This window comes from Suncus etruscus, chromosome 14 (genome assembly GCF_024139225.1).
Source record: "Suncus etruscus isolate mSunEtr1 chromosome 14, mSunEtr1.pri.cur, whole genome shotgun sequence".
In the NCBI taxonomy this organism is placed as follows: Eukaryota; Metazoa; Chordata; class Mammalia; order Eulipotyphla; family Soricidae; genus Suncus; species Suncus etruscus.
Genome location: NC_064861.1, coordinates 24,879,841 through 24,902,853, shown reverse-complemented (window position 1 = coordinate 24,902,853; position 23,013 = coordinate 24,879,841). Strand labels below are relative to the sequence as shown.

The window sequence follows — 23,013 nt, the reverse complement described above, 5'->3', positions numbered from 1 at the left end:
AAGTATCATGAGAAAATAGTCTATGAAAGAACTACATGTGCTTAAAGTCCCTGTAGTTCTTTTTTTGGGGGAAGAGGTCACACCCACAGCACTCAGGGGTTACTCCTAGCTTCTGTGCTCAGAAATCGCTCTTGGCAGGCATGCGGGACCATATGGGATGCCGGATTTGAACTACAGTCTTGTATCGGCTGCGTGCAAGGCAAACACCCTACTGCTGTGTTATCTCTCTGGCCCTCCCTGTTTTTTTTTTTTTTTTTTTTTAAATTTTTGGATTTCATCCAGTGATGCTCAGGGGTTACTCCTGGGTCAGAAGTTGCTCCTGGCTTGGGGGACCATATGGGGTCACCAGGGGATTGAATCACGGTCTGGCTGCAAAGCAAATGCCTTACTGCTGCTCCACTGCTCCAGCCCCCTCACTGTAGTTCTTAATTATTTAGTTCTCGATCTTTTTTATTTTGTTTTTGTTTTTGGGTCACCCCCTGTGGCGCTCAGGGGCTACTTCTGCTCTGTGCTCAGAAATTGCTCCTGGCAGGCTCTGGGGACTATATGGGATGCCAGGATTCGAACCACCATCTGTCCTGAACCGGCTGTGTACAAGGCAAGGGAATTGAAGTGGGGCCCTCCTGGGTCGGCCACACACAAGCAAATGCCCTACCGCTGTGCTATCTTCTCTCCAGCCCTAGGAGATACCCTTTTAAGAAATAATTTATTGGGGCCGGAGAGATAGCATGAAGGTAAGGCGTTTGCCTTTTATGCAGGACGGTGGTTCGAATCCCGGCATCCCACATGGTCCCCTGTGCCTGCCAGGGGCGATTTCTGAGCATAGAGCCAGGAGTAACCCCTGAGAGCTGCCAGGTGTGACCCTCCCCTCCAAAAAAGAAATAATTTATCAAAACAAGGTTATGGGTAGGAGAGCTAAATTAGGCCCTAAACATGTGAGCCCTGAGTAATCCTTAAGCACTGCTAGATATGGCTCAAAAAGCAAATACCATCCCCACCCTCAATCCCAAAGTTATCCACTAAATCATATTGAAATGTATGTTTGTTTGTTTTTGGGCCACACCCAGGAGCACTCAGGTTACTGACTCTTTACTCAGAAATTACTCCAGGTTCTAGAACCGAAAACCAACTACAAACATGTTTATAATCATGATACTTAAACATATTATAAAAAAAAAAAAATTGGGCCCGGAGAGATAGCACAGCGGCGTTTGCCTTGCAAGCAGCCCATCCAGGACCAAAGGTGGTTGGTTCGAATCCCGGTGTCCCATATGGTGTCCCCCCCCCCCCACCCCCCCCCCCACCCCCCCCCCCCCCCCCCGCCTGCCAGGAGCTATTTCTGAGCAGACAGCCAGGAGTAACCCCTGAGCACCGCCAGGTGTGGCCCAAAAACCAAAAATAAATAAATAAATAAAAAATAAAATTGAATTTAAGAAAAATAATAAATTAAAAAAAATTACTCCAAGCAGGCTCAGGGGACTGACCATATGGATTCCAGGGATTGAATGTGAGTCAGACACATGCAAGGCAAATGTCCTACCCACTGTGCTATCGCTCCAGTCCAGATTAAAATGTTTTGACATTTTAGCTTTGCATAGTGGTAGTATTGTAGCCAATGAAGTTTATATAAAGCGCAATTACTGCTAATTGAAAACTTTTCCCATTCCCCACCATGATGATTTAAATATAGTCAGCATTGACAATTTCTTTTTTTTCGGGGGGGGGGGCACCCGGTGGTGCTCAGTGGTTACTCCTCGGCTTTCCACTCAAGGAGAGATAGCACAGTGGTAAGGCATTTGCTTTAGACGTGGCCGAACCTGGACTGACCCAGTTCAATTTTGCCAGGAGCGATTTCTGAGCACAGAGCCAGGAGCAACCCTAGAGCATCGCAGGTGTGGCCCAAAAACCAACAAATCAATCAATTGCTAAAAAAAGAAAAAAAAAAAAGAATTGGCCCTGGCAGGGGTGGGGAATGATACAGGTCCTGGGGTGCAAGGCACCCTAAATGCTGTGCTATTTCTTTGGCCCCAGGCATTGGCAATTTCTGACAGTCTCTATGGAGACTAAAAAAAATAGTTTTGATATTTTATGTGGAATATATGTAGTTTGTTCTTATTTATTCTTGGGACACAACTGGCAGTGGTCAGGAACGACCTCCCAGATTGGTTCTCAGGAAATCATGCATTGATGGGGATTGAAGCTATGACCAAAATGTGCCTTGCGTGCAGAAGGATGGTGGTTCGAATCCCGGCATTCCATATGGTCCCCCAAGCCTGCCAGGAATGATTTCTGAGCATAGATCCAGGAGTAACCTGAGTGCTGCCAGGAGTGACCCAAAAAGCAAAAAAAAAAAAAAAAAAAAAAAAAGTGCTCTAGTCCTTGAGCACTAAGCATGACTTTATATCTTCAGCAGTTAATACTTGATGTGATATCTCGGTTTTCACATTTGTAAAACCACTGAATGTGACATATATGGAAATATTAAATTACATTTAATTTTGCTGTTGATTTTGGGCCATACCCGGTGGTGCTCAGGGATCACTCCTGACAGGATTGGGGGACCATATGGGATGCTGGAAATCGAAATCAGGTCTGTCCTAGATTGGCTGTGTGCAAGCCAAATGCTCTACCGCTGTGCCCCACATTTAATATTTAATATAGTCATCACTCCAAGTCTAGATTGGGATATCTAACTCCTAGACTGTAACACTATTGACAAGAAGTATCTCAGGTAAAGCACCTGGTGAAAGAAAGACTTGCTCAATTAGATTTTCCAAGTTATACCAAGTGCTGGTTGCTAGGTGCTGAGAGAATATATTCCCCTCCTCCAATTAAACTGGGAAAAATGTAATATCCAGATTCTTTTTCTTTCTGTCCATGAGGTTCATTACGTTTGTGTGAAGAACTTAATAAGTTTGTTCGGGAAGTTGCATCAGAAATTATTTTTGTATTAGCAGTAGGAATAACAAGTAGTTCCTTTGTAATGTTGCACCAGTCAATACCTGTTTTTGCCTAAGGATGTATCCATACCAATTCTGGATAATCCAGCTTTGAAGTGGGTTGGGCAGTGCCGGGTTTCTTTTGTTGGTGCTATTAGTTTGGGTTGTGACCTAGTCACACAAGCCTTGAAAATTTAAGTACCACAGAGGATATGGGCTAATTAAGTTCCACAAATTCTTTAAATATCTTTAATAAAGCCTGGTTTAAAAGAGGTAAGAGGAAAAAAAAAGCAAGAAAGCTGGTTACAGCTCAGAGGGAATACAGAAAAAAAAAAAAGGGGAGGGGGGAGAGGAAAAAGTAATTCTTTACCAAACTTTCAGATTCCAGTTAGAGGGTGGTGAAATATTAAATATTGCACAATCAGGATCTACAGAGCCCTTTGTTAAAGTTGCAGAGAGGAGAATGCCAAATCTGACATTCTCTGGGTCAAAGGATTTTTGCACGCAAACTTTACCCAACGCCTTTCCTGTGATCTTTGATCACGGGATTAGTGAGGAATACTTAAAAAAATTCGTCTTGATTGACCGACAGAGAAAAGCAGCGGAGGGAAGAAAAAAAAAATCTTTAAACGGTGCAGCAGACTTTCTGTTTCAGACTGCCCAGAAAGAATTAGCTTGGCGGGCCCTAGAGGCGAGTGGAGGGGGAAAAGCCCCCCCCAAAACCTGATTCTTTTACCCTAAGCTTGATCCTAGGCTTTTTACATTCCCTAAATATATTCCTAACGAGAAGCCGGTGACGAAAGGACTAAGGTTCTCCCCCCACTTCCCGGAGGAACTCCAAGTCACCGAGCTTCGAGAACCAACGCCCGGAGGTCACACGGCCAATCGGACTGGGTTCAGAGCGGCCGCCGTGGAGTGCGGAGCCAGCGGCCTCCCGCCTTGCTTCGAGGGACGCTTCCCGGCACTGACGCAAGGCGCTGTCCAGCCCTGGCCTGGCCTGGCCCGGCCGGAGAACGCGGCCCCGCGGGGCCAGCCCGCCCGCCCGCCCGGGTGTCTCCGAGCGACCGCGCCCAGCCACGTCCAGGCACGCGGGCGGGCGGGCCGAGCCGCCTCCGGGCGTTCATCATCCGCAGCAGTTCCTTCCTTCCTTCCTTCCTCCCTCCCTCCCCTTCGTCCCCTCAGTTCCACGTCCGGGGACCCTCTGGACGGGCAGGACACGAGGCGGCGAAGGCGGCCGAGTGCAGCTCTCTCCGGGCCCTGACTTCCGCCCCGAGAGCCAGGCCCAGAGGTTAGGCAGCCTCGCCTCACCGGTCCCGAGGTGGCGCCCTCTCGCGTGACGGACAGGCCTCTGTCCAATCAGGAGCCGGCGGAGGGGCGGGGCCTCGCCGTGCCTCTCCTCCAATCACCGTACGATTCTCTAACCACCCCAGTCCGCGGCTGCTGGGCGGGGGGGGGGGGAGAGAGCGCGACAGGTGGGAGCCGTGCATCCTTCGCAGCTTCCGGTTTCGTCCTCAGACTCACCCGGAGCAGAGTCGACTTGTTTCTACTCCAGATCTCAGCGATTCTGGCAGGTGGTCACCTCAGCCATCTTTTTTTTTTTTTCCAATCAGAAGTGGAAATTCCCCAAGCCTTTTCCCGTCACCTCAGCTTAGGGGGCGGGAGGAGCGGGAGGCCTAAGCGGCCAATCGTCCCGCGCGACGTCCAGGGACCGAACGACGGACGCTTCCGGGCGCCAATGAAGCCTTGCGCCGCGATGACTGAGCACCGGGCCGGCCAATCGGCTTTAAGGTCGCGCCGCGCTCGTCGGCGCGGCGGACCAATGGGCGCCCGCCGGGACCGGAAGTGCGCGCGCGGGGGGGCGAGGGGCGGGCGTTGGCAACCGCCTCGGCCCTTGCGGGTCTACGCAGCTTGAGGCCTCGAGCCAGCGAGCGGCGCGTGACGCCGCGGCTGAGCGACGGGCGCGGCGGGCCAATGACGCGCGGCGGCCGGGCGGCGGCAGCCAGTGGCGAGCGCGGGGGGCGGGAGGCAGCAGGTTAGGCGGCGAGAAGTTGGTGGCGCTGCTGTGCTGGGACGGGGGGAAGGAGACGCTCGCCCGCTCGCTCGCTCGCTCGCTCGCTTCCTCCCTCCTGCGGCTGCTCGTCTCGGTGTCGGCCTCGGGGTCGGCGGGTGCTGGTGGACCATGCTGACGGACGGCGGGGGCGGCGGCGGCGGCGCCTCCCTGGAGGAGGACCTGGACGCGGTGGCTCCGCGATCCGCCCCAGCCGGGGCCTCGGAGCCGCCTCCGCCGGGAGGGGTCGGCTTGGGGCTCCGCACCGTGAGGCTCTTCGGGGAGGCCGGGCCCGCGCCGGGCGGCGGCGGCGGCGGCGGCGGCGGCGTTGCGGGCGGAGGGGACGCGACGCTGGACTTCAAGTTGGCGGCGGCCGTGCTGAGGACCGGCGGCGGCGGAGGCGGCGGCGCCTCCGGCAGCGACGAGGACGAAGTGTCCGAGGTACGGCTCCAGCAGCCGCCGCGTCGGCCTCGACCGCATTTCCGCGTGCGCCGGGCCGGGCGGCGTCGGGCGCTGACAGCGGCGACTCCATGGCGGCGGCGGCGGCGGCGCTGGGGCCTAGCTGAGCCCTCGCCTCGCGCCTCGCCGCGCCTCGCCGCGCCTCGCCTCGCGCCCGCCCGGCCCGCCGCTCTCTGGAGACCCACAATGGGGAGCCCTTTGGTCTCTGAGCTTCGCGCGGGAACTGGGACTCACTCGGCGCCTCCCGCCCGCCCACCCCTCGGCGGACACGGGGGGCGGGGTCTCGCCCCAGCGCTGCGGTCCCTGCCCTTGGTACTGAGGGCGCGCGGGGCCCGGGCGCGGGGGGCCCCCCGGGAGCCCAGGGCCGGGTGTCACCCACATTGAGGGGGTGCGACGGCCCGGCGCGTCTTTTTGGGGGGCCATGTACTTAAAAGAACAGAGGGCTCCCTTCTAAAGAAAAGAAACAACTCTTTAGTTTGGAGGCGGAGGGAATTTTGGGGAGTCCCCCCCCCCCTTTTTTTTTGTGGCCCGGGCAGTCACGTGGGACTCGGCACCTACTAGGCCCTCTGCAGGGTGAAGTGGGGCAGGAAAAGGAAGTTCACGAGCATCTTGGAGCTTTGCGAGCCGAAGCCTGTCGGTTTTGGGGGGGCTCGGAGAAGGCGAGGGTCCCCTACGCCCCCACAGTCGCCTCGTGAAAGGAGGCGAACTCGGTTATCAGGCCCTTCATCTCTTTCCACTCTGCCGCCGCCGCTGGTTGTGCTGGGTCTTTCGAAGGTCTGAGCAGCTTAGGCTGATAAGCATCGTTCTTCCTTCTCCTTTGAACTCACTGAAAAAGGAGATTTTCCATGGATACACTTCTCTTTTTTTCTTTTCCCCCTCTTGGGCTGTGGCTTGGCCATAGTGTGGTCCTGTGATTGTTCTAAGTATTTGGGACTGTTCTATTTTGGTTCTGAAGTGCCTGGTTCATCCCCTATGACCAATATTTTAACCTCTGATCTCGATCTAAAGTACAAGCATTTCTCTGTGTGGACAACTATCCTGGGTGTTCTATTTGAAAAGCATAAGAAGAAACTGTTTGTGGGTTGCAGACTACAACAGTCTATTCTCTGCATCGTCTTGTCATTCTAGAACTGAATAAGGGTTCTTTTAGTTTAAAAACACAATACACTAACTCCAGCATTTTTCCTTTGAGAAATAATGTGTAGGTTGCAAGATAGTCCCTTGAATGCATCTTGCAATTTTACCACAAGAGAAACAACATTTTAAGCCAAGATGGGGCACCTATTTTACCCCAGTAGTCAATTTTGGAAAAAGTCTAGACTACCACCTCCACTTTTTAGTTTCTGGAAAGCTTTCTGTAACCTTTCATTAAGAATTGGTCAGAGATGAACCTAGAGCATGGGTACCTTTCTTTTTGAGGGAAGGGGCCCAAGGAGCCCACCACCCCTATGGTGTTTATGGGTTGCTTCTGGCTCTGTGTTCAGAACTGACCTCTGGCAGTGTGTGGGTGGCGTGGAGGTAGATGGTGCAGGGATTGAACCGGGGTCATCTGGCAGCCTCCTGTATTGTCTCTCTAGCTACTTGATAAAATGGGAATATCTTTGGCCCTAAATATTGGAGCCTGTTTTTCTTAGAAGCCTGTTAGAGAAAATGAAAAGGTTTGCTTTGTTCTCAATGTGATATAAATAATTTTATACATAATTGTCATAGGTAAGAGAAGATTACTCATTTGCTTTTACATAAGTAGTAGCCTTAAATTCCTTCAGAGGTAGAGTGCTGGTGTCAATCTCTGGGCTTCTGAGTTATGAAATGTGCATTTGAAGTGTTCATTTATGTAAAGCTTATGTATGTGCACACATACACACAATTTCATTTGGCATTTATATATCATGTGAGGGCGTGCACACACACAATTTCATTTGCAGTTTCTATTCTATGTGGTTAAAGATGGTTAGATGTTTCACAGAGCCTTTTTATTTATGCTCTGCCCATTTAGGTCTAATGGTAGAACACTATATTCTCCTGTTACGATTTTTTTTTTTTTTTTTGGTTCTTGGGACTTTGGTGGTAGAGAGGGGACACTAGTGGTGGGATTGATACCAGAACAACATTGTATGCCTGGAACACTCTTTTTTGTTTTGTTTTTGATCTACACATAGCGGTGCTCAGGGGTTACTCCTGGCTCTGCACTCAGAAATCGCTCATGGTGGGGCCAGCACAGTGGTAGGCTTGGGGGACCTTAGGGGACGGGATGCTGGGGATGGAACCCAAGGCAGTTGCATACAAGGCAAACACTCCCTGCTGTGCTATCCCTCCAGTCCCTCCACGTGTTTTTATTTTTTATTTTTATTTTTTTTGGTTTTGGGGACACACCTGGTGGCACTCAGGGTTTTACTCCTGGCTTTGCACTCAGAAATCTCTCCTGGCATGATTGGGGGATCAAACCCTGGGCTGTGCTCTCACTATGGCCTCTCCACAGACACCCAGTGGTGCTCTGGTTAACTCAGTGCTTGAGAATTGCCCCTGCGAGACCAGGCAGTGCTGGGCATTGAACCTGGGTCTCTTGAATGAAAGGCATGTTCTCAGCCATTAGAACTCTCTCTAATCTTGCCCACAAACTAAATTTAAGATAATGCTTCTGTGTGTAGGTTCTTTTGTAACCTATGGCAAAAGGAAGTGTTTTTTATGGGGTGGTGGTGGGAATGCCAGGGATTGAACTCAGCCTGATACATCTGAGGCATGTGCTCTGACACTGAGCTAGCTATATTATATTCTCTGGCAGGCAACTTGTTATATTCTATTTCTCCTATCATTTGAGAAGAATTTTTTTGGGGGGGCCACATTTAGCAGTGCTGAGGGGTTACTCCTGACTCTCTATGCTCAGAAACAGCTCCTGGCAGGCTTGAGGGACCATGTGGGATGCCAGAGATCGAATCAGAGTTGACAACATGCAAGGCAAATACACACTACCCTCTGTGATAACGCTTCAGTTCCTGGAGAAGAAATTTTTGAGTATTTCTGCTGCATTGTAGTATGGTAGGGTATGGGCTATGCCTTTGTGTTATTTCTTGCCTTTCTTTTCTCTTTGATGGGAAAAGCAGTCCCTATCCATATTGCTTCCTTAGAATTTACTGTAAAAAAAAAAAAAAAAAAAAAAAAAAAAAAAGAATTTACTGTATGTAGTGACCATGCAACACTTTTCAAAAATCTTTTTCAGAAATACTTTTTTTGGAAATATTTTTGAAAACACTTTTTCAGAAGTCAGTCATCCAGGGTCCAGAGCGGTGGTGCAGTCGGTAAAGCCCAAAAACAAACAAACAAAAAAAATCAGTCACCCAACTAGCATTTGGTCACTAATACTAAGATCTCTGTTTTCATCTTAGAACTAGACATCCAGGGGCCCGAGAGATAGCATGGAGGTAAGGTGTTTGCCTTGCATGCAGAAGGTCCGGTGGTTTAAATCCCAGTATCCCATATGGTCCCCTGAGCGCTGCCAGGTGTGACCCAAAAACCAAACAAACAAAAAATTAACTAGAGATCCAGAAGTTCGTATTGTTCCCAAAATGAGACAGAAGTAGATGACAAATGCGTAAGACATATGTATGAAGGTCTAGTGTATTTGTTCTAGAATTAAAGTTCTATGTATTTGGCTGGAGCGATAGTGCAGCAGTAGGGCATTTGCCTCGCATGGCGCTGACCTAGGGTGGACTGAGGGTGGACTGAGTTTCAATCCCAGGCATTCCATATGGTCGGCCAAGTCAGGAGCGATTTCTGAGTGCGTAGCCGGGAGTAACCTCTGAGCTTCACCGGGTGTGGCCCAAAAACAAAAACAAAACAAAAAAAACTTCAAAAAATAAAGTTCTATGTATTTGATTTTGATATCCAGTGTTAGCTTTTTGCATTATCATAGCCAACAGCTGAGAAAAAACAAACCACTTAACTCTTGTTGGCTAAGTCAAAAGTTCTTTTAGTTTGAGTTGTGTGTCTTTTTTTTTTTTTTTTAATAAATTTTTAATATTAGAATCGTGCTATTTTATGTACTGTCATTATTTGGGATCTTTGATTTTTGTTGTTTTAAGCATTTGGCATATATTTATATTGTATGTGATTTTTTTTTTTTTTTTGGATCACACCCAGCAGTGCTCAGGGGTTACTCCTGGTTCCTATGCTCAGAAATCACTCATGGCAATCTTGGGGGACCAAATAGAATGGGATTTGAACTACCGTCCTTCTGCATGCAAGGCAAATGCCCTACCTCCATGCCATCTCTATGGCCCTTAATTTTGTATGTATGTAAATTCTTTGGACAAATTGAATAATTCCTTAGCTGTCTATGTTCCTGAAAAAGTCAAAAACACCAGGACGGAATAGTACTACAGTAAGGTGCTAGCTTTTCACACAACCAATCTGGGCTCAGTCCCAGCACCCCAAATGGTCCTGAGTTCAACCAGGAGTTATTTCTGAGTGCAGAGCTAATAGTAAACCCTGAGTACCAGTGGATGTGGCCCCCTCACAAAGGTTTGCATTTTTTAGAGTAGGAATCAAATTGAGAGCTGTTAATTTTAGGGAGGGGGCTGGAGATACAGCTCAGAAGAATAGTACTTTATTTATTTATTTATTTATTTATTTTTGGTTATTTGGGCCACACCCATTTGATTCTCAGGGGTTACTCCTTGCTAAGCTCTGAAATTGCCCCTGGCTTGAGGGGACCAATGGGACACGGGGGAAGGCGGACACCTTACCTCTAGCACCATCTCACCGGCCCCAGAATAGTACTTTCTTTGCATATGTAAGGTCTTAGATTTGCTTCCTGAGTCTGAGAGGGGAGAGTAAAATGTAAAGAAAGAACTTTGGGGGCCGGAGAGATAGCATGGAGGTAAGGCGTTTGCCTTTCATGCAGAAGGACGGTGGTTCGAATCCCGGTATCCCATATGGTCCCCCGTGCCTGCCACGGGTGATTTCTGAGCATAGAGCCAGGAGTAACCCCTGAGCGATGCCGGGTGTGACCCAAAAACCAAAAAAAAAAAAAAAAAAAAAAAAAAAAAAGAAAGAACTTTGGTGGAGGTTTATGATGACAGTTGTGCTGCTATAAGAAAGTATGCTGGGCCGGAGAGATAGCATGGAGGTAAGGCGTTTGCCTTTGATGCAGAAGGTCATTGGTTCGAATCCTGGCATCCCAGATGGTCCCCCGAGCCTGCCAGGAGCGATTTCTGAGCCTGGAGCCAGGATTAAACCCTGAGCCCTGCTGGGAGTGACCCAAAAACCAGGGGAAAAAAAAAAGGAATGTATGCAAAAACTATATATTGTGATATACCCCTTAAAAATTCACAAAAATGGGTGGGGCCAGAGAGATGCTAGCATGGAGGTGTAGGGCATTTGCTTTGCATGCAGAAGGACGGTGGTTTGAATTCCAGCATCCTATATGGGTGTGACACACATACCCCCAAATTAGTAAAAGTAATACGGTATGTAATATGGTTTTTTTTTGTTTGTTTGTTTGTTTTTTGTTTTTTTTTTTTTTTGGTTTTTGGGCCATACCCAGTGACACTCAGGAGTTACTCCTGGCTATGCACTCAGAAATTGGGCTTGGAGGACCATATGGGATTCCGGGTGGTCAAACCACAGTTCTTCCTAGGTTAGCCACATGCAACCTAGGTTAGTTTGCATCCAAGGTTAGTTTGCATGCAAGGCAAATGCCTTACGACTTGTGACACTACTCCGGCCTGTAATATGGTTTCTTTTTCTTTTTCTTTGTTTGGATTTTGGGCCACACCCAGTGTTGTTCAGGGGTTACTCCTGGCTGTCTGCTCAGAAATAGCTCCTGGCAGGCACGGGGGACCATATGGGACACCGGGATTCGAACCAACCATCTTTGGTCCTGGATCGGCTGCTTGCAAGGCAAACATTGCTGTGCTATCTCTCTGGGCCCATAATATGGTTTCTTGTTGAAAAATTCAACAGTATAGGCACTGGAGTGCTAGCGCAGTGGGTAAGGTGTTTGTAGACCTGGGTTTGATCCCTGGCATCCCATATGGTCCCTGGATCCTGCCAGAAGTAATTTCTGAGCACAGAGCCAGGAATAAACCCCTGAGCACCACTGAGTGTGCCCTCCTCCAATAAAAAAGTTCAACAGTATAGATGGTAAATTTAAGGTAAAAAGTAAGTTTGGCTTTAGGGTCACCCGCCAGCGAACAGGGATTACTCCTGGCTCTAAGCTTAGAAATCACTCCTGGCCGGCTTGGGGGACCATATGGGATGCCAGGATTCAAACCACCGTCCTGCATGGAAGGCAAATGCCTTACCTCCATGCTATCTCTCCAGCCCCATAAGTTAGTCTTCCTTACCTGGGATCAGATCTGAGTACAGAGCCAGGAATGATCCCTGATCCCTGATCCCTGTTGGGTATGGCCCAAAAATCTAAAGAGAAAAAAGTCTTCCTCACCTGTACTGACCTTTTGGGTGTGGTGGGGCCATGCCCAGCAAAGCTCAGGATTTACTCTTGGCTCTGCACCGAGGGCTCATTCACTTTCAGTGGTGCACCTTTAACCCCTGTATTATTTTCCAGTTCATCATTACTAATCTTTAAAGTCTTTTCAGAGGTAATTAATATTAAATCTTTTAATTTTCAGTAAATTTTCCAGATTTAAAAACTCATGTATTTGTGTGTGTACATATAATTCCTAGGCACATATTTTGAAAATACTTAATTTAGGGCTGGAGAGATAGCATGGAGGTAGGGAATTTGCCTTGCATGCAGAAGACGGTGGTTCAGGTCCAGGCAGCCCATATGGTCTCCCGAGCCTGTCAGAAGCGATTTCTGAGCATAGAGTCAGGAGTAACCCCAGAGCGCTGCGGGGTGTGACCCAAAAACAAAAACAAAACAAAACAAAAAAAAAAGGAAATACTTAATTTAAAAGTACAGCTTTGGGGGCCAGAGAGATAGCACAGCGGTGTTTGCCTTACAAGCACCCGGACCCCAGGACCTAAGGTGGCTGGTTCGAATTCCGGCGTCCCATATGGTCCCTCGTGCTGGCCAGGAGCTATTTCTGAGCAGATAACCAGGAGTAACTCCTGACCACCGTCGGGTGTGGGCCCCCCCCCCCCCAAATAAAAGTACAGCTTTGGAGCTGGAGAGATAGCACAGAGGTAGGGTGTCTGCCTTGCACAAGGCCGACTTGGGACAGACCTGGAGATTCTATTCCTGGCATTCATATGGTCCCCTGAGCCTGCCAGGAGTGATTTCTGAGTGCAGAACCAGGAGTAACTCCTAAGTGCTGCTGGATGTACCCCCTCCCTAAAAAAAAAAAAAAAAGTACAGCTTTGGGGGGGCTTGGGCCACACCTGGTGGCGCTCAGGGGTTACTCTCTCTGGTTCAGAAATCACTCCTTGAAGGCTCTAGGAACCATATCAAACCCAGGACTGTTTTTGGTTGGCCTCGTGCAAGGTCAAACACCCTACTGATTTGAAATCACTCTGGCCCCTAAAAGTACAGCTTTTATATCATTCTGAGATTGTTTCCTCTTGAAGGTACATTACTTAGCATTATTTGTATATACAGAATACTTGTATATATAATATATATGTATTTACACATGCACGTTTTTTTTTTTTTTTTTTTTGTCACACCTGGTGGTGCTCAGGGGTTACTCCTGGCTATCAGCTCAGAAATAGCTTTTGGCAGGCACGGGGGACCATATGGGACACCTGGATTTGAACCAACCACCTTATGTCCTGGATCTGCTGCTTGCAAGGCAAACATCGCTGTGCTATCTCTCTGGCCCCTATCCTGGTTTTTTTTTTTTCCACATACATATATTTCAATGTGGCGGTCACCTGTTTGTTCTCAAGGATTACTCCTGGTAGTGTTTAGGGAAACTGTATGGTGCTGGATATCAAATATATAAGGTAAGCACCTTAACCTCTGTACAATTTCTGGTTCCTGGGAATATACATTAGAATTTTTGTTGTTTTGTTTCTGGGCCATGTCCAGCAGCGATCAGGGCTTACTCCTGGCTCTGTACTCAGAAATCATTCCTACCAGGCTCGGGGGACCATGGGATCCCAGGTATCAAACCCGCTTAGGCCATGTTCAGGGCAGATACCCTACTCGCCATTCTATCACTCCAGCCCCATTAAAATTTTGTTTTTCTGGGGCCAGAGCGATAACATGGAGGTAGGGTGTTTGCCTTGCATGCAGAAGGATGGTGGTTCAAATCCCAGCATCTCATATGGTCTCCCCAGTCTGCCAGGAGCGATTTCTGAGCATAGAACCAGGAGTAAACCCTGAGTGCTGCCAGGTGTGACTCCAAAACAAAAAAAAAATTTTTTTTTTCCTCCACTGAAAAACATAGGCCACAGAGTAATTATTTCCTTAGGGGTTACTTATGGTCTGTAATCTAGAGGAATTCTGGATCAGGTAATTCTCTTGTGAGGAAATTTTTTTTTATTTGGTATTTGGGTCACACCCAGCTGTGCTCAGGGGTTGCTCCTGGCTCTGCATTCAGAAGTCGGTCCTAGCAGACTTGGTGGACCATGTGGGATGCCGGGATTCGGACGGGGGGTCCATCCTGTGTTAGCTGCATGCAAGGCAAACAAACGCCTTACCGCTGTGCTATTGCTCGGGCCCTTTGGGAGGGAATTTTAAGCTTCAAGCATCTCTGGCCTTTACCCACTAGTGCCAATAGAACCCCCAAATACCGACCACTAAAAAGTGTTTCAGACTTCAGAAATAGTTTTTGGAGGCAAATTCACCTGTTTGAGAACCATTGGTCTGGAGGTCCGGGTAATGACATAAATGGCAATTTTGTCATAAAAACTCTGTATTCAGGCTTGAGGTAAACAAGGTGAGTCACTATTTTTAATAGCATCTCAACTCTTATGCTCATAACTTGAATGAAAGAAAATGAAAGAGGTTCCTGAACGGTTTAATGCTGTAAGTTTTCTATGGTGAACTTGCCATTTGGGAGAACTTTATTTTTTTGTTTGTTTTGGTTTTGGTTTTTGGGCTACACCTGGTATTGCTAGGCAGTTACTCCTGGCTCTGTGCTCATTATTTTTTTTTTTCTTTTTTTTTTTTTTTGGTTTTTCGGGCCACACCCGTTAGATGCTCAGGGGTTACTCCTGGCTACGTGCTCAGAAATTGCCCCTGGCTTGGGGGGACCATATGGGACACCGGGGGATCGAACCGTGGTCCTTTCCTTGGCTAGCGCTTGTAAGGCAGACACCTTACCTCTAGCGCCACCTCGCCGGCCCCTGTGCTCATTATTTATTTCTGGCAGTGCTGGGGGACCATATAGGATGTTGAGGATCAAACCTGTGTCATCTGCATGCAAAGAAATGCCATCAAGAAGTTTTGGTGGGGGGAGTGATAGTAAGGCACATGCCTCACACAGCCAACCTGAGTTTTACCAAACCCAGAACCCTGTATTGTTCTCCAAGCCCCTCCAGTAGTGATTTCCTTAGTGCATATCAGGTGTAACCCCTGAATACCAGCAGGTATGGCCCAACCCTCCCAAAGTTCACTGAATAAAAGAAAATAATTCTCTGTATAAATGAATTATTTTTTCTTAAGCTTTATTCAGTTTTCTTCTGTTGCCTTTTTTTTGGGGGGGGGGGGGAGGGATTTGAGTCATACCCAGTGATACTCGGGTTACTCTTGACTCTGCACTCAGAAATTCCCCTGACAGGCTTGGGGGACCATATGGGATGCCGAGAATCAACTACCCTCTGTTCTGGGTTGGCCGCGTGCAATGCAAATACCCTACAGTTGTGCTATTTCTTTTGCCCTTCTCTTGCTTTTCTAAAATGTCATATAAGCTTGGTGATAATTATATCAAATCTAAATTTTAGGTAACTTCTCCCATTTATTTAATGTTATATGTCAGTATTGTATTTAGATACTTTAATAATTTAACTGTTTCAATACCCTTTTCAGGTATTACCTACATTTTAATAGATGAATAAATGTACACTCAGAAATGAATCAAAAAGCAAAGGATAAAAATGATTAAAATGACAGAACTGAGTGGGAAAAATTTATTTTCTCTTCAGTTTTTGGGCCATACCTGATGGTGCTCAGGGGTTACTCCTAATTACTCTCAGTAATCACTCCTGGTGGGTGGCCTGTGCAGATCATATGGGGTGTTGGAGTTTGAACCTGGGTTGGCCATGTACAAGACAAATGCCCTACCTACTGTACTTTGGGGGTACCTATGATTCAAGTCCCAAAGTGAAAAATTTGAAGGCCAGAGAGATAGAATGGAGGTAGGGCGTTTGCCTTGTATGCAGAAGGACAGTGGTTCGAATCCTGGTATCCCATATGGTCCCCAGAGCCTGCCAGGAGCAATCGATCTCTGAGGATAGAGCCTGGAATAACCCCTGAGTGCTGCCGGGTGTGACCCATAAACCAAAAAAAAAAACAAAAACAAACCAAAAACAAATTGGAAATTTGATTCAGTACTGAATTTGGAGGCTATATGCTGCTTTTATGCTATTTTAGACTAAGAAAAAGGCAGGTTTGGGGCCAGAGAGATAGCATGGAGGTGGGGCGCCTGCCTTACATGCAGAAGGACAGTGGTTCGAATCCCAGCATCCCATATGTTCCCCCAAGCCTGGCAGGAGTGATTTCTAAGCAGATAGCCAGGAGTAACCCCTGAGTGCCACCGGGTGTGGCCCCCAAACCAAAAAAGAACAAAAGAAAAAGGCAGGTTTGGGGAAAATGCTCTTCTGTGAATTTCTGGTTTTTATTGGGAGTTGTCACAGATATAAAATGAAATGAGTAAAGAAAATGTCAATTTTGGGCTGGGAGAGATAGCACAGTGGCGTTTGCCTTGCAAGCAGCCGATCCAGGAGGACCAAAGGTGGTTGGCTCGAATCCCGGTGTCCCATATGGTCCCCCGTGCCTGCCGGGAGCTATTTCTGAGCAGACAGCCAGGAGTAACCCCTGAGCACCACCGTGTGTGGCCTAAAAACAAAAAAAGAAAAAAAAAAAGAAAATGTCAATTTTACATAAAGCTATTTCCCCCACACTTCTATTTTTAAGGTAACATCACTATCACTATTAAGAGACAAACTTTTAAATATTCATATTTGAGAGGGCCTAACTATTAGACCACCAGGGATAAATATTCATATTTGTTTAAAAAAAATTAGCAACACCATGTTAGGATCCTGGATAAAGCCTTAAAAAACAGACCACAGAACTAAGTAACTTTCTGAGAGTCATATAACTATTTGTAGCAGTGAACTATTAGGAGAAAACAGATCATCTTCTGACTCTTAAGTCTAGTTTATTTTCCATGTTAAATGATCCACCTGATGGCTTCACTTCTGAAGCATTGTTCCAATGAACTTGTAATTTAAGAAATATATGTCGAGGCTGAAGAGATAGCATGGAGGTAGAGCGTTTGCCTCACATGCAGAAGGATGGTGGTTCGAATCCCGGCATCCGGATGGTCCCCCGAGCCTGCCAGGAGTGATTTCTGAGCTAACTCCTGAGTGCTGCCGAGTGTGACCCAAAAACCAAAAACCAAAAAAAAAAAAAAAAAAAAAAGGAAAGAAAAGAAAAGAAAGAAATGTATGTCAGAAGAAAGAAAAATATTTGCCATAGAGAAAGGCTGGTACAGGAAGGCAATTTGGGGGCTGTGGTGATAGAAAATGTGCACTGTTGAAGGCATGGATGTTTGAACATTCTATGACTGAAACTCAGTCATGAATAACTTTAGCAATTATTTATCTCGCGGTGATTCAGTTAAAAGTGTATTAAAGAAAAAAGGAAACATTTACTTATTTATTTATTTATTTAGGTTTTTGGGCCACACCCAGTGGTGCTCAGGGGTTACTCCTGGCTGTCTGCTCAGAAATAGCTCCTGGCAGGCACGGGGGACCATATGGGACACCGGGATTTGAACCAACCACCTTTGGTCCTGGATCGGCTGCTTGCAAGGCAAATGCTATCTCTCCAGGCCCGAAACATTTATTTTAAACTAGCTTAAGATAGTTGATCTTGGGGGCCGGGCGGTGGCGCTAGGGGTAAGGTGCCTGCCTTGCCTGCACTAGCCTTGGACGGATGGACCGCGGTTCGATCCCCCGGTTTCCCATATGGTCCCCCAAGCCAGGAGTGACTTCTGAGCGCATAGCCAGGAGTAACCCCTGAGCGTCACCGGGTGTGGCCCAAAAACCAAAAAAAAAAAAAAATAGTTGATCTTATAGAAAAAGCTGTATGCTGGGGCCGGAGAGATAGCATGGAGGTAAGGCATTTGCCTTGCATGCAGAAGGACGGTGGTTCAAATCCCAGTATCCCATAAGGTCCCCTGAGCCTGCCAGTAGCGATTTCTGAGCATAGAGCCAGGCGTAACCCCTGAGCGCTGCCGGGTGTGACTCAAAACACCAAAAAACCAAAAAAAAAAAAAAAAAAAAAAAAAAAGCTGTATGCTATTTGGTGAAATTGGTGACTGCCATATAAGGAACCATGATTATCAAAGGCATACCTCTTAAGTAGGTGGGTAATGACTAATTAATTAGATAATCAGATAATTAATAATTGAATAATTAACAATTGAACTTAAAGGAAACCTAGCCATTCATTTAAAACAATATGCATTAAAGATAAAGGTATCTGCCTTTATGCACACCTTTGTCAAAATGGGAAACATTGTTTTTTTTTTTTTTTTCTTTTAGTTTTTGGGTCACACCCAGCGGTGCTCAGGAGTTACTCCTGGCTGTCTGCTCAGAAATAGCTCCTGACAGGCACGGGGGACCATATGGGACACCGGGATTCGAACCAACCACCTTTGGTCCTGGATCGGCTGCTTGCAAGGCAAACGCCACTGTGCCATCTCTCAGGGCCTGAAACATTGTTTTTTTTTTTTTTTTTTTTTCACTGTTACATTTGTGTGTGTGTTTTTTAAACTTTATTTACTGATTGATTGGTTTGTGGGCCACACCCATCGGTGCTCAGGGGTTACTCCTGGCTCTGCACTTAGAAATCATCTTTGGCAGGCTGGGGGACCATATGGGATGGCTGGGATTCGAACCATCATCAGTCCTGGATGAGCTGAAGGTCCTTTGGCTGTGCTGTCTCTCCGACTCCACAGTGTTACATTTGTAACAAATTGTACTATCCTATTATACTTCTGCCAGTGTGATTACTGTAAGTGAATATCATTCACCTCTTGATGTTTGACTAGTTTATTTTTCTTTCAACTTAAATGAAGGAGAAAGTATAATTACTTGTAAAGTTCTTGTTTTGTTTTGGGGCCACAGCTGGTGGCGGTGCTCAGAGCTTACTCCTGGCTCTGCACTTAGGAATTCCTCCTAGATGGTTTGGGGAGGCTCTGTGGGGTGACAGGGATCAAACCTGGGTCAGGTGCATGCAAGACAAATGCTCTTATCACTGAACTATCACTGGCTCCTGCTTGCACATTTATCTATGTCTGTCTGTCTGTCTGTCTGTCTGTCTGTCTGTCTGTCTGTCTGTCTGTCTGTCTGTCTATCATCTTCCTTCCTCCCTCCCTCCCTCCCTCCCTCCCTCCCTCCCTCCCTCCCTTCCTTCCTTCCTTCCTTCCTTCCTTCCTTCCTTCCTTCCTTCGTATTTGGGTCACACCTGGCAGCGCTCAGGGGTTACTCCTGGCTCTATGCTCAGAAATCGCTCCTGGCAGGCTCAGGGGACCATATGGGATGCCGGGATTTGAACCACCGACCTTCTGCATGCTTTACCTCCATGCTATCTCCCGGCCCTGGCCCCTGCCATTCTATCTTATATTTTCTAGTTGCTCAGTATTTTTGGAGGGAGAGAGAAAACAAGTGAAAGAGGGGGAACAGGGAAAAACAGAAGAGGGTTGATTTATTTGGAAGCCACACCCACCAGCACTGAGCGGTCTTTCTTTATATATATATATATATTTTTTTTTTTTTGTGACATATAAGGTTCCTTTAAAAATTCTGGCTCCAGTATTCAGGAGATAATGTGGTACTCCCAATTGAACCTAGTTATGGCAGGAATATAATTTTTTTTTTTTTTTTTTTGGTTTTGGGCCTCACCCGGCGGTGCTCAGGGGTTACTCCTGACTGTCTGCTCAGAAATAGCTCCTGGCAGGCACGGGGGACCATATGGGACACCGGGATTCGAACCAACCACCTTTGGTCCTAGATTGGCTTCTTGCAAGGCAAACGCCACTGTGCTATCTCTCCGGGCCCGGCAGGAATATAATTTAAGTGGTAGATCATTTAGCTGCATGTGTGAGACACTGAGTCTGATCCCTGGTACTGCAAAGTAAACTAAATATACACAAACTACACTGAACCTCCTACATTTGGTTGTGGGGTTATTTTGGGGATGGGTGGGGTAGGTTACCTGCTATATCACAGGGTGTCATACCTGCTATGCTTGGGGACCACGCAGTGTGGGGATTGAACCACACCCTCACATTTGTACCCTTTCAACCTTGTGTCACTGTGGGTACTTGAGACCAGAATGTTCACCCAGCAGTTGCAGGACACTTCCTTTGCCTCCTTGACTGGCCTCAACCAACAGATCACCTCGTTAGATTAAGCAGTAATCCAGACTCTACCCACCTTGGACTTGATCACAACAGACTATGGAGGATAATTATATATTTCTTTTATTATTATTTTTTGTTTTTTTTTGGGTCACACCTGGCAGCACTCAGGGATTATTCCTGGCTCTATGCTCAGAAATTACTCCTGGCAGACTTGGGGGACCATATGGGATGCCAGGATTCGAACCACTATACTTCTGCATACAAGGCAAATTCCCTACCTTCATGCTATCTTTCCGGCCCTGTATATATGTAGTTCTTCATTGGAAGGACATTGCTGTTGCTTTGGGGAACCTATCAGGGATTACAGAGTATGACACCTTTTTGGGTTTTTGGTTTTTTGTTTTTTTTGTATGATACCTTGTGAGGAATTGATACTACTACTGCTACTGCTACTGCTACTACTACTTCTTAACCATAGTCCCTGATGCCCCAGTAATACTTTGTGGCAATATCTTTTTTTTTTTTTTTTTTTTTTGCAGAGATCCAGCAAAATGGATCTTTGTTTGTTTGTTTTGTTTTGTTTTTTGGGTCATACCTGGCAGCACTCAGGAGTCACTCCTGACTCCATGCTCAGAAATAGCTCCTGGCAGGCTCTGAGAACTGTATGGGATGCTGGGATTCGAACCACCGTCTTTTTGCATGAAAGACAAACGCCATACTTCATGCTATCTCTCCGGCCCCCAAAATGGATATCTTATGAGAGGAGTTCCTGTCTATAGAAACCCCAGAATTTATATATTGCAGGTGGACCCTGAAGCACGAGTATTTGTCATATTGGCTTGACTTAAACTTTAGTTACTCTGGGGCTGGAGAGATAGCGTGGAGGGAAGGTGTTTGCCTTCCATGCAGGAGGACAGTGGTTCGAATCCCGGCATCCCATATGGTCCCCTGTGCCTGCCATTGGCGATTTCTGAGCATTGAGCCAGGAGTAACCCCTGAGCACTGCCGGGTGTGACCCCCTAAAAAAATTCAGTTACTCTGAGATTGGCCATACATCCCCCAAATTTTAGGTCCCATCAATGTAACCAGGGTCAGGTTTTGAGCCACCCTTCAGACTGGGGCATTCTTTGTGACACTGTGGCAATGACATAGGACTTGTTAGAGACAAGGACTCTTGTGCAATGCCTGAAAGTGACAGCCACCAAAGAGAAGATGAGGGCAAGGTAGCCTTTTTCACCCCCTTGACTTAAAAGGACCTTCTGGGGTTAGGCTGGTCTGAAGCCTCTAGTTGGAAGGTTTGACCAAATAAATGTTTTCTGAGAAAGGCCACCTTGCTCTTACCTAGGTTAAAAGTTTTTACTTTTCATTTCCCCAGCTTTTACTGTGCCTATGCAAAATAATCACTTTTATCATTCTGCAAAAAGCTCTGCTCTGGGTAATGGTATAATGGTTCTGTTTACACATGTTGTTGGCAACTCTGGTACTAATGATTTCTGGGATCCTGCCTCTGTGGAGAATAGTAGTTCATACAGAAAGCACTGCCTATTTAGCCCATCTCAAATTTTTGTGTTTAGAAAAAAAAGGGGGGGGGGTTTACACAGAGCCAAACAGCAAAACATAGTTTTTCTTACTAGAATACAGCTCACATCCTGTTTTTCCTTTAAACAGAGTACTTCAAAGTTTTTCTTTATTTTGTTTTGTTTTGTTTTGTTTTGTTTTGGGGACACAAGAGTTTACTCCTGGCTATACGCTCAGAAATTGCCCCTGTCTTGGGGGACCATATGGGATGCTGGGAATCGAACCCGGGTTTGTCCTGGGTTGGCTGTGCTGTTCTGGCCCCAAATGGAGTATTTTCTTCATGATTGATGACATTTAGATTATTTCTACCACTTTCCGCCTCCCTTTGGGGTGTTTTGGTTGTTTTTGTTTTTGAGCCACACCCAGTAGTGCTTAGGGTTTATTCCTGGCTCTGCACTCAGGAATTACTCCTAGCAGGCTATAGGGACCAAATGGGATGCTACACATCGAACACAGGTCTACTGTGTGCAAAGCAAGTGTCCTTCTGGCTGTGCTATCTTTTTTCCTTTTTTTTTTTTTTTTTTTTTTCAGGCACGTTTGGGTCACACCCAGTGGCACTCAGGTTACTCCTGGCTCTGTGCTCAGAAATAGCTCCTGGCAGACTCGGGGGACCATAGGGATGCAGGGATTCGAACCACAGTCCATCCTCAATTGGTTGCATTGCAAGGCAAACATCTTACCAATGTGCCATCTCTCTGGCCCCTGTACTATCTTTCTTAACTTTTTAAGGAACTCCACGCTGCTTTCTACAGTATTTGTATCATTTTATATGTCCACCCATGGTGCTAACATTTGTTAATGTTATTCCAGTGAATTGGATTAATAACTTTGTGATTTTCATTTCCTCACTGTGAGATTGGGTGTCATTTTTTTGTGTTAACTTTTGGAGAAATATAAGCTTTCTATTTTCATTTGGTTATTTTTATTATTAAATTTTGGTTTTGTTTTGATTTTTAGAAAATATATTCTTGGGCCAGAGAGATAATACAGTAAGTAAAGTATTTGCCTTGCAGCTGTCTTGAGTTTGATCTCTGAGATCACTTTTGTCCCCTCAAGCTGCATTGCAGAGATCCCTGATCACAAAGCCAAGAATAACCCCTGAGTACTATTGGGTCCCAACCGACTCTACCTTAAATATATATTCTGGATACTATTCCATTATCAGATACATGATTTGCAAGTTTTTCCCCATGTTGTGACCTATGTTCAAAATTTATTTTATTTTGGGTGCAGTGCATTAACTCTTGGTTCAGGCATGGAAAACATCATCTCTACCCATAAATTATATCTGAGATTTACTTTACTTTTTAAAAAATTCCCTCATTGAGTACAGAGTGATAGCACGTGGCTGATAAGGATTTGATCCCCAGAATTCCATATAGCCTCCCAAGCCTACCAGGAGTAATTTGTTTTTTGTTTGTTTTTGGGCCATACCGGGCGGTGCCTGGTAGTAACCAGGGGTTACTCCTGGCTCTGCACTCAAAAATAA

The 23,013-nt window shown here is 46.5% G+C and overlaps 1 protein-coding gene and 1 non-coding gene across 2 annotated transcripts in view; both read left to right on the top strand.

The window, feature by feature from the left end:
* The first annotated feature begins 1,586 nt into the window (after positions 1–1,586).
* Positions 1,587–1,721, top strand: LOC126028946 (U4 spliceosomal RNA). The gene has a single exon (XR_007502617.1). It is a non-coding gene; the product is annotated as a U4 spliceosomal RNA (small nuclear RNA).
* A 3,397-nt stretch (positions 1,722–5,118) lies between these two features.
* The window catches only part of ANKHD1 (ankyrin repeat and KH domain containing 1), a 147,275-nt gene continuing 129,380 nt past the window's right edge, over positions 5,119–23,013 (top strand). The window contains 1 exon segment of the mRNA XM_049787352.1: positions 5,119–5,427. Within this exon segment, the coding sequence (XP_049643309.1) occupies positions 5,119–5,427 (309 nt within the window).